This window comes from Callospermophilus lateralis, chromosome 7 (genome assembly GCF_048772815.1).
Source record: "Callospermophilus lateralis isolate mCalLat2 chromosome 7, mCalLat2.hap1, whole genome shotgun sequence".
Lineage (NCBI taxonomy): Eukaryota > Metazoa > Chordata > Mammalia > Rodentia > Sciuridae > Callospermophilus > Callospermophilus lateralis.
In genome coordinates, this window is record NC_135311.1 from 80327240 (window position 1) to 80345465 (window position 18226).

Sequence of the window (18226 nt, forward strand, 5' to 3'; positions counted from 1 at the left end):
CTTACACTTGATTCATCAAGTTCAATTCCTAAGGCTCTCAAATCTCTCTTGGTATGTTGAGGTCACTATTAGTTAATATTCTATAAATATAATTGCCACTGACTGCTTGTGCCATGGATGCTGTCCAAGTATACAGTTGAAACTTATAATATTGATACTCCAGGAAACTGTCAGTTGATTGCTTGATGCATTTAAAGCCTTGATGCATCAGGCTTCCACATGGTCTTTTTCAAAGTTTCAGAGGCAAATAGTTCATATTCTTAGACAATTTTTAGGAAATAGTTCATATTCTTTGACAATTTTTAGGTAATAGTTCATATGCTTAGACACAATTCTGTCATCCTGAATATCTTAATGGCTTAAGGTTCCTTCCACATTAGCATGTGGTTTAGTCAAAAGAGCAAAGGAAAGTCCACCCTATGAGAAGGATAGTTGGTGACACGTTTTTTCCATACTCTTACTCAGCTAAGTCACAACATACCCACTTCAGCTCAGGGGTAGGATTTCTCTCCAGGATAAATAGAATCGATGTGATAAGTATTAAGCAATAAAATCAGACACAAATGAAAATTCCAACAAGCTAATATTGAAGTGGGGCATCAAATATATCTGATATCTTTTTTGGTAAATAACAAAACCAGAGTTCCCTTGTAGTTTAACTTTATTGTTGATCTCCTTCTCAGAGAGGGAAAAAATCCAGGATCTTCTTCCTGAGTTGGCAATTAGTTGGCATTGTATCCGAAATAGTTGAGTGTTTTTCTCCTGCTCTGAGACATATTTTTAGGAAAAGAGTAATGCATCCCACCTTCATTACACATTTCCATCTGCCATTTTTTTTACCTGTTTATTATCAGATTTTACTACTCAGATGTGTCTCTACTTCTTACCTACATTGCAAAATGGCTGGAATAACCCTGACTGGGCTTCTTGTCTCTCCTTTCCTTGGAAGAAAGAGAAGAAAGGTGAGTAATGATTTCACACACACACACACACATACACATACTTCTAGGCAATTAATCAGTCTTAGTTTAGACACATGAGGTGAGTTCTATCCAGTCCTTCATTTCCTTACCAGTATGCAAGTCAAATTCAGAGGAAATGAAATAGTACCCTTAATAGAGATGCCTTCTCTTGTTGGGATATGCCAGATAACACAAGTAGATGTGGCAAGGTCAAAGACAATTTATATTGGAAAGATAAACGTGTGTTAGTGCATCATTGTTTTCCACTTGCTCTACAAGCATGTGCCCAAAACACTTCCAGTGGTTTTCCTCTGGAAAATATCTACACTAAATTGATTCATTAAATATTTAATTATTCATTAAATATTCATTAAATAAATATTAAAATACTTAATTGATAAGTCCTTCATGTGCTTATCAATAAATATTTTAATCACACAATCTAGTTCTTCTTTGTGGGGAGGGGTGTTCAGATGCTTTTTAATAGATGAGCTTTTAATTTTGTTTTCATTTTTATAAACATATAGGACAATCAGGCACTGTTGCCCCCATTGGATGGTATCCTGGGTGCACATTCTTTTAATAACTGGTTCTATGACCAGGTGACAGAACCCATGATGACAGGAGTTTTACCTCATCTTTATTGTTTCCTGTGACCCCTGTGAAGTTATATTCAAGTTAAAAAACATGCCATCTTTTCTTTTATGACTTTCATTGTCAAATTACCATGGTCAGATGTACTTTTTTCTGAACTCTGGTTTGCTTTTCTTGATTGTATCATAGAAGGATTCATTCCAGGTTTTAATCAAACTGTTACTAAATAAAGGATATGGAAATTGGTTAAGTTTTTATGATGCAGTGTCTCTTGGTTCATTTTTATACATATACAACTGATCTGATGAGTTATAGCCTAGAAGACTAAGTTTCTTCACAATATGTTGTTCCAAATCTTTTAAGTGTCCTAAGATTTGGCTAGAATCAAAGGTAAGCAAATTCAACATCTAACATGTAAGTAACAGACATCTTCCAGAGTTTAGTCTGCACATGTCTGCCTGGTACTTCCTGAATAATTTGTGCATCAGCATAACATGTTTTTAATTGTGCTACTTCAGCTATAGCTCTTCCTTTGTAAATCTCTCCAAACCTCTTTTGTTCCAGACCCCATTAGAAGTCAAACTTTCTTTAAATTTCTTGATATGTAAAGGTCAATAATATCTTAGGTGCAATAAATGTATCCTTCAAAATCCAACTAGTTCTACAAACCATTGTTCCTTCCTTATTAGTAGGGCCTGGCAAAGACGCAGGATATACCCACCAAGAAGTACATATTTTCATTACTGTCTGCTTAAAGTTTTCTATGATACACTCCCAAGTTCCCCCTTCAAAATTGAACTGAATGTCTTGTCATAGTACTCATTTCTGCCCCAGGTTTCTTTTCTGATGAGGGATTTATTATGATAGTATCATTATAATGAATCAATTTAGTGTAGATAGATGATCAAGTAAAAATGCATCTCTCTGTATTAGCACACGAGAGTTTACTAGAATGGAGGGTTCTAGGATGTACAATGTATATTGTGACTCTTCCCACAAGAAAGTAAATTAAGCCTGGCTTTCTTTTGATACTGAAATGGAGAACAAAGCTTAAGAAGAAAATTATACAACTTTGAAATCCTACAAAAGTTTTTTTAAAGTGAATTTTACTTTTTTGACATATTTACAAGAGTTTTTTTTTTTTTTGTCACAAATCCTATAATGTTTGAGGGGAATCAGATGCAAAACATACCAATACATATTATTGTTCTTTTCTAGCTCAGTTAATCCAACAGTGGCCATGTCCACAGTTAACTCTTACACTATTAAATCACCATCCTTGGCAAGGCACAACCTGAAATGGGATGATCATTTTTTTTTTCTTGCTCCCTGGACAAAGTGATTGTTCCTGGGTGGAGACACATGACTCAGGCTAGATCAACTACAGTTCTTTTGTACAATATTCCATAATGAAGCTAGGAAAGAAAAGTTCTCTTTCTTTTCTGATCACAAAGTAGAATAAATTTGAGCCTGATGCTTGGATACAGAAGGCTTAAGATTTATCAGGAATGCTAGCCTGAGAGAATGACAGCAACACAGAAACTTGAGGAATGAAAAGGGGTATGTGAGAAGAGACAAAGATACAGACAGACACACAGAGAGAAAAACATCATCCCTGAGGCAGTCGAATCCCAGAATTTTCTATGGTTTGACTAACAATCCTGTTTTGATTCATATACTTCAGGTTGAAGTTTTTCACTTGTAATTAAAGTAGCCATAAAGAGTGATCAAACTATAGTCCCTGTCAGTATTAATATTGTGTAACCCTCATTATATTAATCACCACATCCTGGAAAAGAGGTTTAGATATTAAACAAGAAACAACTTTAAGGTAAAATATACAACATTAAGTGGGGACCCAAAGAGAATAAAATTAAATACATAATAAATGAGATAACATAAGACCAGTTTTGATACTCAGCATTGCAAATAAATAAATAGATAAAATGTGGCAAAATTAAGACAAACAAGGTAAAGATTAGAAGATGCTGACAAATCTTATTAAATAAACTTTTTCCAAAAAAATCACACATACTCAAGTTAGATCTAGATTATATAAATGATATTTTATTTCTCATAGATATACAATATAAATCCAAGAAAAATTTTGACTATCTTTCACAATTAATGGTAAAATCTTGTTGTTCCTAGTTATTGCAGAGACTATGATTTTGCAGATACTATTAATCCTAGAAATAAATAGAATCCACCCTTTTACTCTCAGCTTCTTCTCTCTTCCCTGTTTTCTCCTTTCTCAGTTTTAATCTTCCATGATGTGGCAAAATTTTCAATTTGTGTAAGATTCACATATTTATATTCTTCTTTGCATACTTGATAATTCACTTCTGGGTACTGAAAAGAAAGGAAACAAAATATTTCTAGTGGATTACATGGTGAAAAGAAACTGGAGGGAAGCGGGGCATTGGATAACCAGAGTCTAAACACCTGACTTTAGAAGCATGTACACCATGGAGATGGAGATCCCAAATAGCAGAGTCAGGCCAGCAAAGTTAGTGTATGAGACTTTCTCTATTGTTTGAGAGTAAAATAGAATTGGAGAGGATATAATATTATAATTTGATTTTCCAAGAACTAAAATAACATAAAATAAAACGAAATATTGAATAAAATAAAACGAAACCTCTGTCTCATCTTTGATTGTAACAGTACAACGTATACTATGTGCAGGTTGATGTAAGAGAACACACATAATGCCAAATCTGAGACCATAAACATAAAAGACATATTCTCTTGCTAGCACAGACTATATTGCCTATAGAGAGAGGAAGATGAGGGAGAATAGTCCAAAAATTCAAGTCATAAGTATAAATCAATACTGTCTTGGGTGTAATAATCCAACTAGCCCTATAAACCATTGTTCCTCCCTTATTAATAGGGCCTGGCAAAGATGCAGTATACACACACCTATAAGTACATATTTTCAGTACTCAATGCATAAGTATAAGATCATAAGGAAGTGACAAATAATCAGATTACGCCTGATAAAATACAGTGCTGATCCAATCCAGTTCTAAGTATATTTGATACTATGTCTCTTAGCTCATTTTTGTACATATACAACTGGGATATGTGTATTCTGATATGATGATGTATAGTATAGAAGACCAAATTTGTTCACATTATGTTGTTCCAAATCTTTAATGATGGTCTAAGCCACTGCTATAAGCAAAACATAAGCAAAGTCAACATCTAACATGCATTTATTCTAATCAGAACTTAGTGGAAGCCACTCAGGTAACCACTAAAGGTTCAAGATATTTTACCTGCTGGCCTTTTCCTTCAGAGAATCTTACCCAAAATCTACTTTCAGAAATTCTCTTTCTGCTAGCCTGCTGGATGTGTTGTTGCCATGTTAGCAGTTTCCATAAAGCAGTCTGCTATGGTTCCACCTACTATTTATAACTTGAGCATCCTTTTTCAGATTATGCACACAAAGAGATGCATCCAAGGAATGGGCAAGTGCATCATCAGCCTTTGGATTCTAACCTTTATGAGACAACAACCACGTTTTATCTGGTGTTCACTGATATATTCCATTTGAAGTCTTTCACAGAATCCCGCAAACTTCCATGATGTAATTCCACTCACAGTGCATTTTAATTATATGATCATGTGGATCCTATCTTCAGTGAGTGCAAAGATAATGACCACAGCATGAGTCATAAAGATACAGACATTACCCCCGATGAAAATCCAAATTTCCTGCATTCTTAGATATGCTGCCTTCAGTTCTACACATTGTATGGACGTAACTTTGCCTTTTTCAAACAACTTTTTACCATCAACAGGGTGAGAGAGATTAGGCTTCCAACATGCATTATTTCTCTCAGTTAAAGGATTCCCTTCAGGAAACCAGGAAGCTTATGTTGCTTTAATAGGATGAGAACCATAGGTTCTGACTTTTGGTAATAGAAACTAGCAATTATGATGGTTCTATCGCCTGCCTCAAAGGCAGAACTGCATCCTGCTTATGGATACATTTTCCCAAAGACACCCTTAAGTTACTATTCCCTTTCCATTATATCCACCACTGGATCCATCATTACTGGAATCTCTCTCTGACATTACTCAAGCCTAATTAGTGTTTCAGGTCTCTTACAACTTGGATTCCCTTCAATAGTGGGAGCTATTGTCAAGGACATCTTTTGAAGTGACTCTACTAGTTGCTGCCATCAGGTAACATACAGGTCAAACTACCCAATCCAATTCTATTTCCCAAGCAAAGAAACATATTCTGAGACAGGAGGCCAAGGATAAAACAAGGGATTTTCAGACCGTGAGAATGACAGAAATGGATCATTTCAGAAATTTTATCTTAAAACAAGACAGGGAGGAAGAGAATTAGTATGAATTCTCCAGAATATATTGAAGGAGGTAAAAAGGGGAGGCAGGTCAGTGTAACCAGCTAGTGGGTTAAAGGGCAAATCTAATCACAGGGCAATACTCACAAGGAGACAGAGAACTGCAAGGTATACAATAGATCCAGGAAGGAAGGAAGCAGCCAAGTAGATACTTTCAAACTTCTACACCACCAAAAGCATCTACCTGTTTATTCAAGAGGCAAATCTTCTAAGAAGTCATCTGCAGCCCACAGCATCTGTCTCAGTGCAGAGAGGATCAGAATATCCTTCACAGGGTTCAGCTCCCACTCAGAGACATAATTGCTGACCACCAAGATGTCAGAAAGAGCAAATCCAAGTTTTCTTTGGACTGTCTCTAGCTGTCATTCAGAAATTAAAACACAGGGATCTTGACACAGTTAAACAGATATGGCAATGTAAATTATGAAAATAATAACAAAAAGTAGGAGCTTAGCAATAATTTTACTATTGTTAAAAAATTGAACATCTGACCCCATAAAGTAGTTTCTGGAAGAACTTCATTTTGTCAGGTTCTAATATCACTGATAATTTTCATTTAGAATACATGTAATGGATTCATTATAAATTAGAAACAGAAAGTATAGTTTCTATTAGAGAAACTTCTTTGAAATTGAAGTATTTTCCACATACACTAGAGTCCATGATTTTCCTGTTTCTCTTCACAAATTATTCTCAGAATAAGTAGAGTTGGCTAGATTAATGCTTAATTCTGGCTTTGACTAGTTTGTCTCTGGAGCTGAACTGCCTGGGTTCACAGTATGGCTCTGTCATTTCTTAGCACTGTCAATAAACATTGGAAATGCTGTATTCTGTGTGCCTTTTCTTTCTCGTCTATACAATGTAGTAATGACAGGATACATTTCATAGGATTGTTGTTAGCACTGAATGAGAAAAACTATCACATATTCAGTGCTTAATGAATATTAACTATTATTACATTTTGCAACTGGTGTCCCCACTGCCACATCCCTTTCGACTCTAGTGTATTCTGCCCACGTGGCAAACAGATTAGTTTCTGTGAAGCTTAGCTTTGAACATATTGCCACCCTTTCAAAAAATTGCTATGATTCCCCACAATGAAAAAATTAAGCAACATTATCTCATGCAAATATTCCTTTCTCATTTTATCTCCCTCTGCAAAGACCCAGTCCTCCACTAAATTGAGCAACTCCATGCCTCCAGGCAAGCTGCTTTCTCCTCCCTTGAGATATTGACTTTCCCCAATTTGTCTCTTCACTCCCTATTTCTCCTTGAAAGCCATTTCCCAGTGCCACTTCATTGGTGAAATCTTCCCACGTGACATTTTCCTCCTCTAAACTTTGAAGGTACTTTGTTTTTAGTCATTTCATGTTACCTATCATACTTAATCATATCATATTGTTTTGTCAATTTTTTCTTATCCCACTTCCCCACCCTCTCACCCAACTATGAAATAATAAACTTTTTAGAGCAGGAGAACTGTTCTAATTATCTGGAATCTAATTACAGACTATCATACCAGCTTGATCTTAAAGGTAATCAATAATAGACTTAATTGAATTAAATTATAATGAATGGAATCATTACTCAGTATCATTGTAAATGATTATATAGATAGATATAGAGATAGATATAAACACACACATATGTCTTTGTGTACATTTAATTTTTTAAAAATTGAGAATGAGTCCTAATTATCTAAGAAATTATTTTAATTCTTCTTTGATTCAGTATATGTCTATTTTGTTTTTATACAAATGTAATGTGATCATAGTGACATATCCAAAAAATGTGTTTACATGAAGCATAATTCATTACCTTGAGTTTCACAGGCACACAGCTATAGATGTCTGGGAAGTCACCTACTGTAATCAGATCCATGGTATCCACATGAGTGAGCAAAGCCAGATGTACCACACCTATGTCAAACAGATACATATTGTTTTTATCATCACACACAGCATCAGTATTTTAAAGTTAATTAACTGTCAATCAGGCCATAGGTTCCCACGGAACAATTTTAGATTTGGAAAGTTCCCCCACATCCACCCCTCAAAAAAAGTTCTCCTGGATTATTCACAGTATCTGGAATTTCTCTGACATGGGAAATCCCCTTCATTGCATTCCATGGTGAGAAATGAAGATAAAAATAAACCTACATCTTGGGAAAGGTAAGTAAAATTTATGCTACAATATTACTAATTCATATTATAGAGAAAAGACCAAAGGGCTCTAATGAAGATGATGGGGAGAAGAGACATCAAGGAGACAGAATGCATCAGAACTTCACACATAAAAAGTTTTTAGCAAGCACCTCTCTATACACCACCATTGCAAGATTTTAAATTTCAGTGAGCAGGTAAATCCATCATTTCCTTTTTCTAATTTGATCAAATTTGTGAAAAACTGACTCATTCCCACTCAAAACAGATAAAGCCAAGAAAAGTCAAACATGGGACATTTTAACTCGCTGATCCTTTTTTCTTTCTCCAAAGCCTTTCTGCTGCCTCTCCCTATAAAACAGCTTACTTTTCTGCTTCTTTGTCTTTTTCTTGCCGTTAAGTACAGTTAGTAATGAACAGTGAGGTGAATAGCAAGGCCACATGTATTTTTTAAATTTCTTTCTTTTTTTTTTTTTTTTTTTAGTCAGGTGCTGGGGATCAAACTCAGGGTCTCACACTTTAGGAAATCACTCTACTACTGAGCCACATCCCCAGACCCTTTAAGTTACTTCTCAAGTTTCTATAAATTCCTTCCAAGGCAGATGTGTAAATAACTTGTAGCAGATAACTTGTAGGAAAAACATCAGATGCACAGACCTTGAGAATAAGCAAACAGAAGCAAAAGGAGCTCACTGGGGAGCTAATTGGGGAAATATATCAAGAAAGAAGGATTAATGAGACTAACTCTTGACAGGGCGCACTGAGATCAGGGTAAAGCTAGCCATTATGGCCATAGGTATCTCCGTATATTTCATAAGAGAGATTTCTTTAGTAAAGCAGACACAATTAGGTAACTCCTGTCCAGCCACTGACCCTAGCACCCACACTAACATAGGATCAACTATAGAGGAAGATCCCCTGAATAGGATGGGCACCATGACAGTTCCACATAGGACAAAGTAGTGTTAAAATCTCCATGGCCTGGAGGCTGGGGTTGTGGCTCAGTGATAGAGCACTTTCCTGGCATGTGTAAGGCACTGGGTTTGATACGCAGCACCACATAAAAAAATAAATAAACAAAATAAAGATCTTGTGTCCATCTACAGCTAAAATATTAAAAAATAAAAGTAAAATAAAATAAACTCCATGGCCTGACGTGAAGGAAGAGTTGAACACATGACTGGCAAAGAGCAAAGAAGGAGGACCCAAATGTACTGATTTTATTGATTAAAAAGCTGAGGCATAGAAAGGTCATGCCAGTGAATCAGGAGAGATTCAAATTTGCGATTATGTAAGTCCTTCATCCTGCCCTATCCCCAAAACATTCTGCAAAAAAGTCTAGTCAATTACCCCTAGTAGCAAAGTGGATTGAGACTCACCATACTTTATCAACTCCCTTCGTATTCTCTTGATCTTTGCCACCATCTCACCAGAGAGTTGTTCAACAGAGTTGGCATCAAACACAAATGCCACACAGTGGATTCTGTCCTGCAGTGATGGGGAATGAATATAGTTACGATGTCTTGATGCGATGGGTTCCATAGAATTAAACTGTAAGGGAGAAAAAAAACAATGTATGAATCAACAAATATTTATGAGCATATGCTATGTACCAGTCACTGTACAAGTGAACAAAACAGTGAACAAAAGAGACAAATCTCTAATATTACAAGGGTAACAATTTGGTAGAGAAAATCGTCATTATGTATGTAGATGGCTGCCCTTTTACCTAGTCAGATAAGGTTTCTGTGAGCAAGGGTCACATAACATGAGGGCTAGAAAAAGGCAGAGTTAGTCTAGAAAAAGTATTGTAGATAAAAGAAGTCATGTGGGGAAAGATAGATGGAAAAGAATTCACAGAAAGGTAGTATCATCAGGCACAGAGTGGGGAAGGGAAATACTTTAAGATGCAATGAATGTCTTTACTCTTAAACTAGCAAATACTCTGCTGGGATCTGTTCTACAGATAGAGTAGCAAAATGCAAAACTACATAGAGATAAGACAAGGCTGTTCGCCATAGGACTATTTGTAGCACTAAAAATCTGATATATCCATAAAATACAGTGTTTTACCACTTCTCTAAGAAAAGGAGAAGCACAAATCTATATGAATTTTCTTATATATTAAAGAGGTAAACTGTCAACTTTTCAGGATTACTTGAAGAAAGAGGGAAGGAAATTATTTGAAGGTGCAGGGAAAGTAGATTCCTTGAATACTAAAGGAACAACTTGTTATTTCAAAAGTTCACAAAGTGGACAAAAATTCAAGCATATTTCAGACTTTTCTTTTGTATAACCACAAAATACGTAGATGAGGGGAAGTTTTTCCTTCATGTGTGAAAGGATGAGGAATGATAAAAGTAGAATATCACCATTCTTACGTCCTTATTAGTAAATGGATATAGAAATTGAACATGAGTAAATAACAACACTAGAGAAGCAAGAAAACCCAAAACATTTATGTCCTCATGAAAGAAAACAACACCATCTATGAAGTAGAATCTGATTCAGAATACATGTCCATATTCAACTACCAATGGTCAGGATCTACAGAAAACAGAGGACCGTGTAAACCACTCAGAAGGATACAAAAAGTAGAGTACAGAGTGCATAGAAGTCTACAGAACATCCAACCGGATATCTTAAAACAAATTTTAAGAAAAAATAAAACATATAAAGACAGGATATATAGGCTAAAAGGGATGGAATATATTTGATTTATTTTTCAGAAAAAGTCTTACATGTCTGATACTTTTATAAGACTATTAGAGATTTGAATATTGAGCAGTATTTGATGAGGAACAAGTGAACATGTTAGATGTGATAAGGGTCTTTAGCTATGTTTAAGGAAAGATATATGCCCCTATGTATCTGTATACTTTTAAAAAAAGCAAACTGAAACAGTATCTACAGGTTAACCCTATTTTAAAGAATGAAATAAATTTACATGAACAGAAAATTAAGTCTCTGCTTCTGAATAGAAACACTAGATATGTAAAGATACAAATAAACTTTCAACATGAAAATGTTAATAAAATTTCAATCAAAATAACAAATCAAGCACAACCAAACACAACACAAGAAAGCTTGCTTCAAAAAGGATATATGTTAAATTGTCAAGAAAAACAAGTCATAAATAAATAATAAATGTGACTTATCAAGTGATTAATTGAGAAATAATTGGCTGCTATGGTAATTAAAAAATTAATATGGAAAATTAAAATGATATCTTAAAGGAATAGAAAAATATATCAATAAAACAAACCAGAGAATAAATGAACAGATGATGGTGGCTTTGACAACAAATATTTATTTCTCACAATTCTGGAGATGGTGAAATCTAAGAGCGAGGTACCAGAAGATTTGGTGACTATTAAGGTTCCTCTTCTGGTTCACAGACAGCTATTTCTATCCTTGAAAGCAAAAGAGATTGCCTCCTAAAGCCCCACCTTCAAACCCTGACTTTTTGGTTAAAAAAGTTCATTTAACATATGAACTTTGGGGTGGTGGAGGACACAACCATTCAATCCTCAGCACCCGGAGCTGAGATGCTCAAAGGGTCAGAAGGATTTCTGAAATTACTTAACTTACAAGCTTCTACACTGGCTCCAGTCTACCTACCTTCAGACTTCTGTTACGAAAGAAAAATTATCTTATGGGAAGTTGAACAGAATTTATGGCTGTTATGAAGCCATGACAGAAAGTCCTTGAAATATTTTTATTCTTTGTGAAATTCACCACCAAAAATGAACCCAGAAATTTCAACAAGTATATTTTAAAAAGAGAAGTGCTGATGCACTAAGTTAAATCAGGCTCTGATGTCATGGATAACAGGCAAAAATGCACATTTTACAAATCAATTATAATTTCTTAATGATTAGCTTAATCTTACCTGATATCTGTCAGGAACATGGCCTTTCAAGATGGAGACTATGTCTTCCTCACACAGGCCTTCCTTCTCACTCAGCCCCAGTGAGTCACATAGAATAAGGGGCAGGCACTTGCCATCACTCCTATCCTTAATGGGATATGTCCTGTACTAAAAAAGGGAATAAACAAACTTCAAATGTATGTTTTTTGTTGTAAACTGTGGTAAAATCTACATGGGATGAAGCTAATCAGCAAAAGCCTTTTAAAAAATAATTACCTTGAAAAAAGAAGAAAAGGTTGGGTAGCCTAAAATATACCAACCTTCTTAGAAATCCCAGTTGCATCACAGCCCACCAGCACCTGATTTGTCACATAGCCTCGAAAAATAGATTTCACTGAGTTGATAAAGCTAGATTTCCCAGCTCCAGTTGGACCCAGCAGCAGAATTCTTATTTGGTGAACCATGTCTTTATATGGCTTATAAGTACTCATGGCAAACAGCAAGGTCCTCTTGAACCTATTTAAACACAATTTTTTTTTACAATGACTGAGATTAGATCACAGGAATTTACCATAAATTTTCCTAGAATTTATTTCTTTTCCTATGTATAATTTGTCTTATTATTAGCAGTTTTTCTTCTTGCACAAAGACATGCAAATGACCTCTTTTAAATTCTACTGTAAAAGAAGGAAAAGTAAAAATAACACTTGAAACTAAAGTTAGACATAAAACTTTTCAGACTCAAACTAAAAGACCATACATTTTTAGAAATTAACATCAGCTGTTAAACATGAAGATAAATCAATAAAAATCTTCCAAAAACATATTATATTACATTTAAATTTATAGAAGTTAAGGATTTCTAACATGTCCTTGTACATCATTACCAGATTTTCTCTAGCTGAAAACCAACCATTTCTTTCACAATAGTTCTCCAAAGTAAACAAAAACAGACATTCCATCAAATAATTTTTTAAAGTATATAATAACATTAGAATTTATTCTCTCTACCCAGTGTTGTTCTTGTTCTTGTTTCACAATCATACTTTTAATTTATTCTAGACAATCTGCAAATTATCTGTGATAATTTGTGTTGCCATTTTTTATTGATAGAATCTATCTTAAAATAAGTCAAAAATCATGAACAGAATGATTATTCTGTTAAAAATATTAACTTACACAGTGACTCCTTCTTCCTTTCTTTCGTCCAATAAATCTAAAGGAAAGAAAAAATAACGTAGATTATGAATTGTTAAATGATTGATTGTCTGAATGAATATGAACAAATTCACTAGGGACAAATGCACAAATAGCCTTGCCATGAGGATAGTGCAGTATAGTAAAAAGCAGGCTGAGGAAATGCTGGCAAATCTCATTAATATCATCTTGTTTGCAAAGAAGAGAGCTAGGGGCAAGATGGGCACTGGAAGACTATTGTCCTCAGATCTTTCTTTACCCAACTGCTTATCAACAGTGGACCATTCATTCTAACATGGGCCTTAGGGGTGGGAGTGCATTCTGATGCTAGAGCTAGAGGAAGGTAGATGCAGGAGAAAGACTGGGAATGCTCCAAGGTATTTTCCCTGAAAAAAATCCAACAGGTCTGAGATGATAATGTACAGAGACACTCAAACAGCAAGGGGGAATCAGACTTTCTTCAAAACCTGCTATCAACAATTGGAGCTCTAGGAACTTCATGTCATATCATCCCTCACCCCAGCAGAATAGAAGATAGGGCAAGTGATGTGGCAATCAAAGAACAGTGAGTGGTCGAGGTGTGCTGAGGACTTCATTCAGACCCATGAGATTCAGACCCACAGGTTTTTGCTTCTGGGAAAGGGACATTGTTTTGTTGTGGATTTAAAACCACAAGGATTAGGTTTAGAGATACTGGCAATCCTTTATAAACTATAGAAAAAGAATAGAATGTGAAAACCTTGTTTATATGGCCACAAGTAAAGTAACAGAGTAAACTTCATTAAATCACCAAGGGTAGAATTCATAGACTTCATTCAATGACTATAAAAACTAGAAAAGAATAACTATTGACAAACAGAAAAGCAACTTCTTGGTATTTTACAAAGCATTTTCTTAAACAAATATGATAACCCAAAAGAAATGTAAAAACCAAAATTATAAATACATACCAATTCACAGTACAAACACCTTATGTCAACCTTGTGATGAAAGCACATTTTATTAATGATAAGAAAGAAGAAAAGTTGTGAAAATAGAACATAGGAACAGAAACAATAAGTGAACCAATCTTTGGAATATAAAAATGAATAATTAATAAAGATAAATTTTAAAACTAGAAAAAGGATACTTATTAATACGATGATTAATTATTCTAAAATGTGAAATAAATTACTAATGTAATCTAAAGAAAGCCAAATTCACTAAATGTTGTGCCACCATGCACATATCAGAATAGTACATGTTTTAAAATTGTTAATACAAAGCATTGAAGAAAATTTAAAGTAGACAGAAACTCTCATATACTATTTGTCGTAACAGAAATAGGTACAACTACATTAAAATATTTTGTTAGTATCCACTGAAGCTGAACATAAGCATATGGTATAACCTTATAATTTTATTCTTGCATTTTTTAAAAATATGCATATGTGTGAACCATATATGGTTTCATCATAATGTACTTTGTAAAAATGAAAAGGGATGACTCACTATGCAGAGAGAGAGTTAGAGCAGCTAAATTATGATGCCTTCACTTACTGTGCTAGGGAGTACTCTCAGGGAAAGAAAAAAGACAAATGACCTAGACCAATTTCCTTAAAAATATAATTTTACATCCTTGTAAATAAACTAATGATATTTGCTACAAGGAAGAGTACTCGCTTTTTGAGTATCCTTAAAGGATGGCTCAGAATTATATACAGTAAATAAATGTAGATCTCGTGAATTTACAGGGCATACCTTCCTGGACAGTGCCATGTAAGCTTGTGTATATGGGTTCCACAATCTTACCACCTTTGCATGTGTAAGGTGACCCATAATTTTCACTTTGCAACCCTGCCTGTTTTTGTCCAAGAAACTCATGTCCAATTTGGAAAGGAAGAATCCAGATAGACACACAGAATATACCAGTACTGTTTCTTCCTTGAGATTTTTGATTGTCATTATCTTTGGAATTACGAGTATAGCTTCATATATAGATATCTGATTTTTAAGAGTCATATTTTTTTTCAATGCAATCCTCTATATTAGCACAATCTCACAAATATACCATCAACTGAAGGGGCCAGAAACAGAAGAGCACATGATCTGGTATAGTTCTGTATATCTACCATTAAAATATAAGAAATATAAATTAATGTTAATATGGTCAGAAAAACATTTGCCTCAGGCAATAAAAGGAAGACGTCATAAAGGAGTGGTCTGACCTAATGGTAAAATCTATTTCTTCATCTGAGTAGCGGTTATAAGAGGGAGTTTTATTTATAAGTTTGTCAGTTGGTATACTTATCAATTGAGTACTTCTTTTTATATGTTGTATTTCAATAAAAAGTTTATTTAACTGATCTAAGATGACCAACATCATGACATATCCAAGTTAATTTACTAGATTTTTTAAAAATTAAGTGTTTGGAGCAGTCAGTAAGAAAGATTGAATCACTCATGGGGGGGGGGGGAAGTAATAATAGATCAATTTGACCTTAGGTTTTCCATTGCAACATCAGTACAGTGGAAATATTACAATTACTCGGCTCCCCAAGTAAAATTTGATATAGAAATTATGTATTCTCATACAGTCATTCCAGTATAATCACCACAGACAATTATTTTGGAACATGCAAATGCTCAAGAAATATCATCCCCATTATACTTTCTTTAAATGGGTAGATATAAATATTTCATGTAATAAATGTAAATGACCAATGCACATATCCTTGGGATAAGCAAATACGAAAATGAGGAAACATCCTTTCACCATCAAGTCAGCAAATGAAGTTTGATAATATCAAAGACTAGCAAGGATACAAGGAAACTGTTATTTTCATAAAACTATTGGGGATGGCATTGACAAATGAAACTTTTGAAAGCAACTGTCCAAATGCAAATGTGCATAGTCCTTAAACAGAAGCTCCACTTCTGGAAAGCCAACATTAAAAAGTATTTTTTTGAGCACAAAGTTAACTGCATAAAGATAGTAAAGGAGGAGCATTGTTCACAACAACAAAAACTGGAAACAACTTAAATGTCCTTTAGTGGAAAAGTAAGTAAATTAATTATTGTTTTTTGATTGGTGGAAAACTCAGCTGAGTAGCAACCTAAATGTTCATCACTGGACTTGGACAAATCAGTTTTAAAATGTGGTATATACCCCACAACAGAATATGATTTAACCTTAAAAAGAAGGAAATCCTGATATTAGTGACAACGTGTACACCTGAAAGTTATTATGTGCAGCAAAAGCCAAATAGCAGGACAAATATTCATGATCCCACTTATATGAGGAATCTAACATAGTCAAATTCATAAAAGTTGAGAATTATGGCTGTCAGGGCCCACAGAGAAAAAGGAGAGGTGAAGACCAAAAGATAGTTTAATTATGCAAACTGTTTAAGTTGTAAAGGTCTACTACACAGCATAATGCTTACAGTTAATAATACTGTGAAGTACACTTAAAAAATTTTAAGAGGATACATCTTCATATATATATATATATATATATATACATATATATATATACACATACACACACATATACACACATACATATATATGTACACATATATCTCTATGTTTTTATAAGTTGTATTTCAATAAAAAAGTTTGTGTAACCGATCCAAGATGACCAACATCATGATACATCCAGTTAATTTACCAGATCTCATATATGTATATTTTATATACATATTTCTTTTTTAATGATGGTTGTGTGTTAGCAAGCAATTTATAGCCAGTTTCATTGAGGACTATCTATCCAGAGAAAGGGACAAGTGAAAAAGTCACTTCTCCTTAAGGAAATAGATCAACTGGAAACCTACAAACATAAAGAGAAGAAATCTATACAGAATTGTATGATCTGATTAAACCTACCTTCACATCGAAAAACTTCACATTCCTGAAAGGATGTAGTACAATTCTGAGGTAGACCAAGTTCTTCACTTACTTTTGAGCTCATAGACACCTTTTTATATTCTAGATCCATGCAGAATCCAGCAGGAGGCTTCTTAATATCAACTCTGAAGCCAAATGGATCTCTATACATGCCATGGAACAATGTCTCTAGACTATGTGATCCTATTTTATATTCTGAAATCTCAGTCTCTTGAAGTGCAAAAAGAATGACAGGAACTTCCCTTTCTTCCTGGAGACTGTCTAGCAGATATGCTCCAGTAACGTAATTTTCACTGTAAATCACTGTTATTGTGGGTCCTTGGTTACAGCATTTCTCCAACAAGTTTTTACAAGAGAATTCATGGACACTAGCCTTGTAAAGAAGGCTAAACTGCTTTCCTCCAAAATGATTTTGCAGCCTCTTTTCTTGCAACCGTGTCAAACGAGTTGTCACTGCCATACTTCTCAATCTGGTGAAAAATCCAATATAGTTTCCATTAAATATTGAAAAAAGATCCATGTACTTCCAAAAGCTCACAAAGCTCACATTTGTTTTTCTTATTAACATAACACGGGAAAGGAACAAACACAAGGTGAGCAGGTAGCAAGAAAAACAATTACTCAGCTTTTCATTCTAAAAGATTATTTTTAGAAATCAGGAAAAAAAGAAAACTTTTGTTTAATTGTAAGGCAGTAATTTACCTGTTTGAAGAGTCTGTATGAGGACTGGAGCAGAAGCTTGCTACTCTGTCCAGAACGCAAAGCAGGCACAAAATGGGAGGGGTAAAAGCTTCGGCAGCTTGACGTTTGGGAGACTCAGGAAAGGAAACCGAAACACAGCAAGCCCCGCCCAACTGGCAGTGTGCCCACTCCCCTAGGCGAAGGATTGTTAACTGATCCAGTGCATTTAGACAGTAAATTTAGCTAAAAATAATATTAGGAAGAACCTGGACATTGATGTAAGAGGTCGGGAAACATATACGTTCACTGACCTAAGAATTTTTTAAAAGGAAATTCAACTTGTTTCTGCATAGGGACTTGTAAAAAAAATGCCAACTGTTCTACCTCCAAAATACATCTCAAGTTCATCCACTTCTCTTGATCTCTGCTATCAATTTTATTCCAAACTAGCATATTTCCTCCTATAGATTACTACAATAGTCTCCTGAT

General features: G+C 34.6%; 1 protein-coding gene across 1 annotated transcript; it reads right to left on the bottom strand.

Annotated features, from left to right (window-relative positions):
• Positions 1-3603: 3603 nt before the first annotated feature.
• Positions 3604-17857, bottom strand: Ifi44 (interferon induced protein 44). Its single transcript, XM_076863670.1, has 9 exons — positions 17759-17857; positions 17036-17526; positions 13151-13187; positions 12292-12487; positions 11993-12139; positions 9480-9651; positions 7757-7857; positions 6123-6297; positions 3604-3908 (listed from the first exon to the last, which is right to left on the bottom strand). Exons 2-8 carry the CDS (start codon positions 17514-17516, stop codon positions 6127-6129), a joined length of 1305 nt encoding a protein of 434 aa, XP_076719785.1. The 5' UTR covers positions 17517-17526; positions 17759-17857; the 3' UTR covers positions 3604-3908; positions 6123-6126.
• Between the last annotated feature and the right edge of the window lie 369 nt (positions 17858-18226).

Coding starts and splice junctions, on each gene's coding strand:
- Ifi44 (XM_076863670.1), bottom strand. CDS start 17,516: ATGGCAGTGACAACTCGTTTGACACGGTTGCAAGAAAAGAGGCTGCAA. Junction 9,652..11,992: donor ATGTTCCTGACAGATATCAG/GTAAGATTAAGC, acceptor TCTCCCTTACAG/TTTAATTCTATGGAACCCAT. Junction 6,298..7,756: donor GTGTGCCTGTGAAACTCAAG/GTAATGAATTAT, acceptor TCTGAATGACAG/CTAGAGACAGTCCAAAGAAA.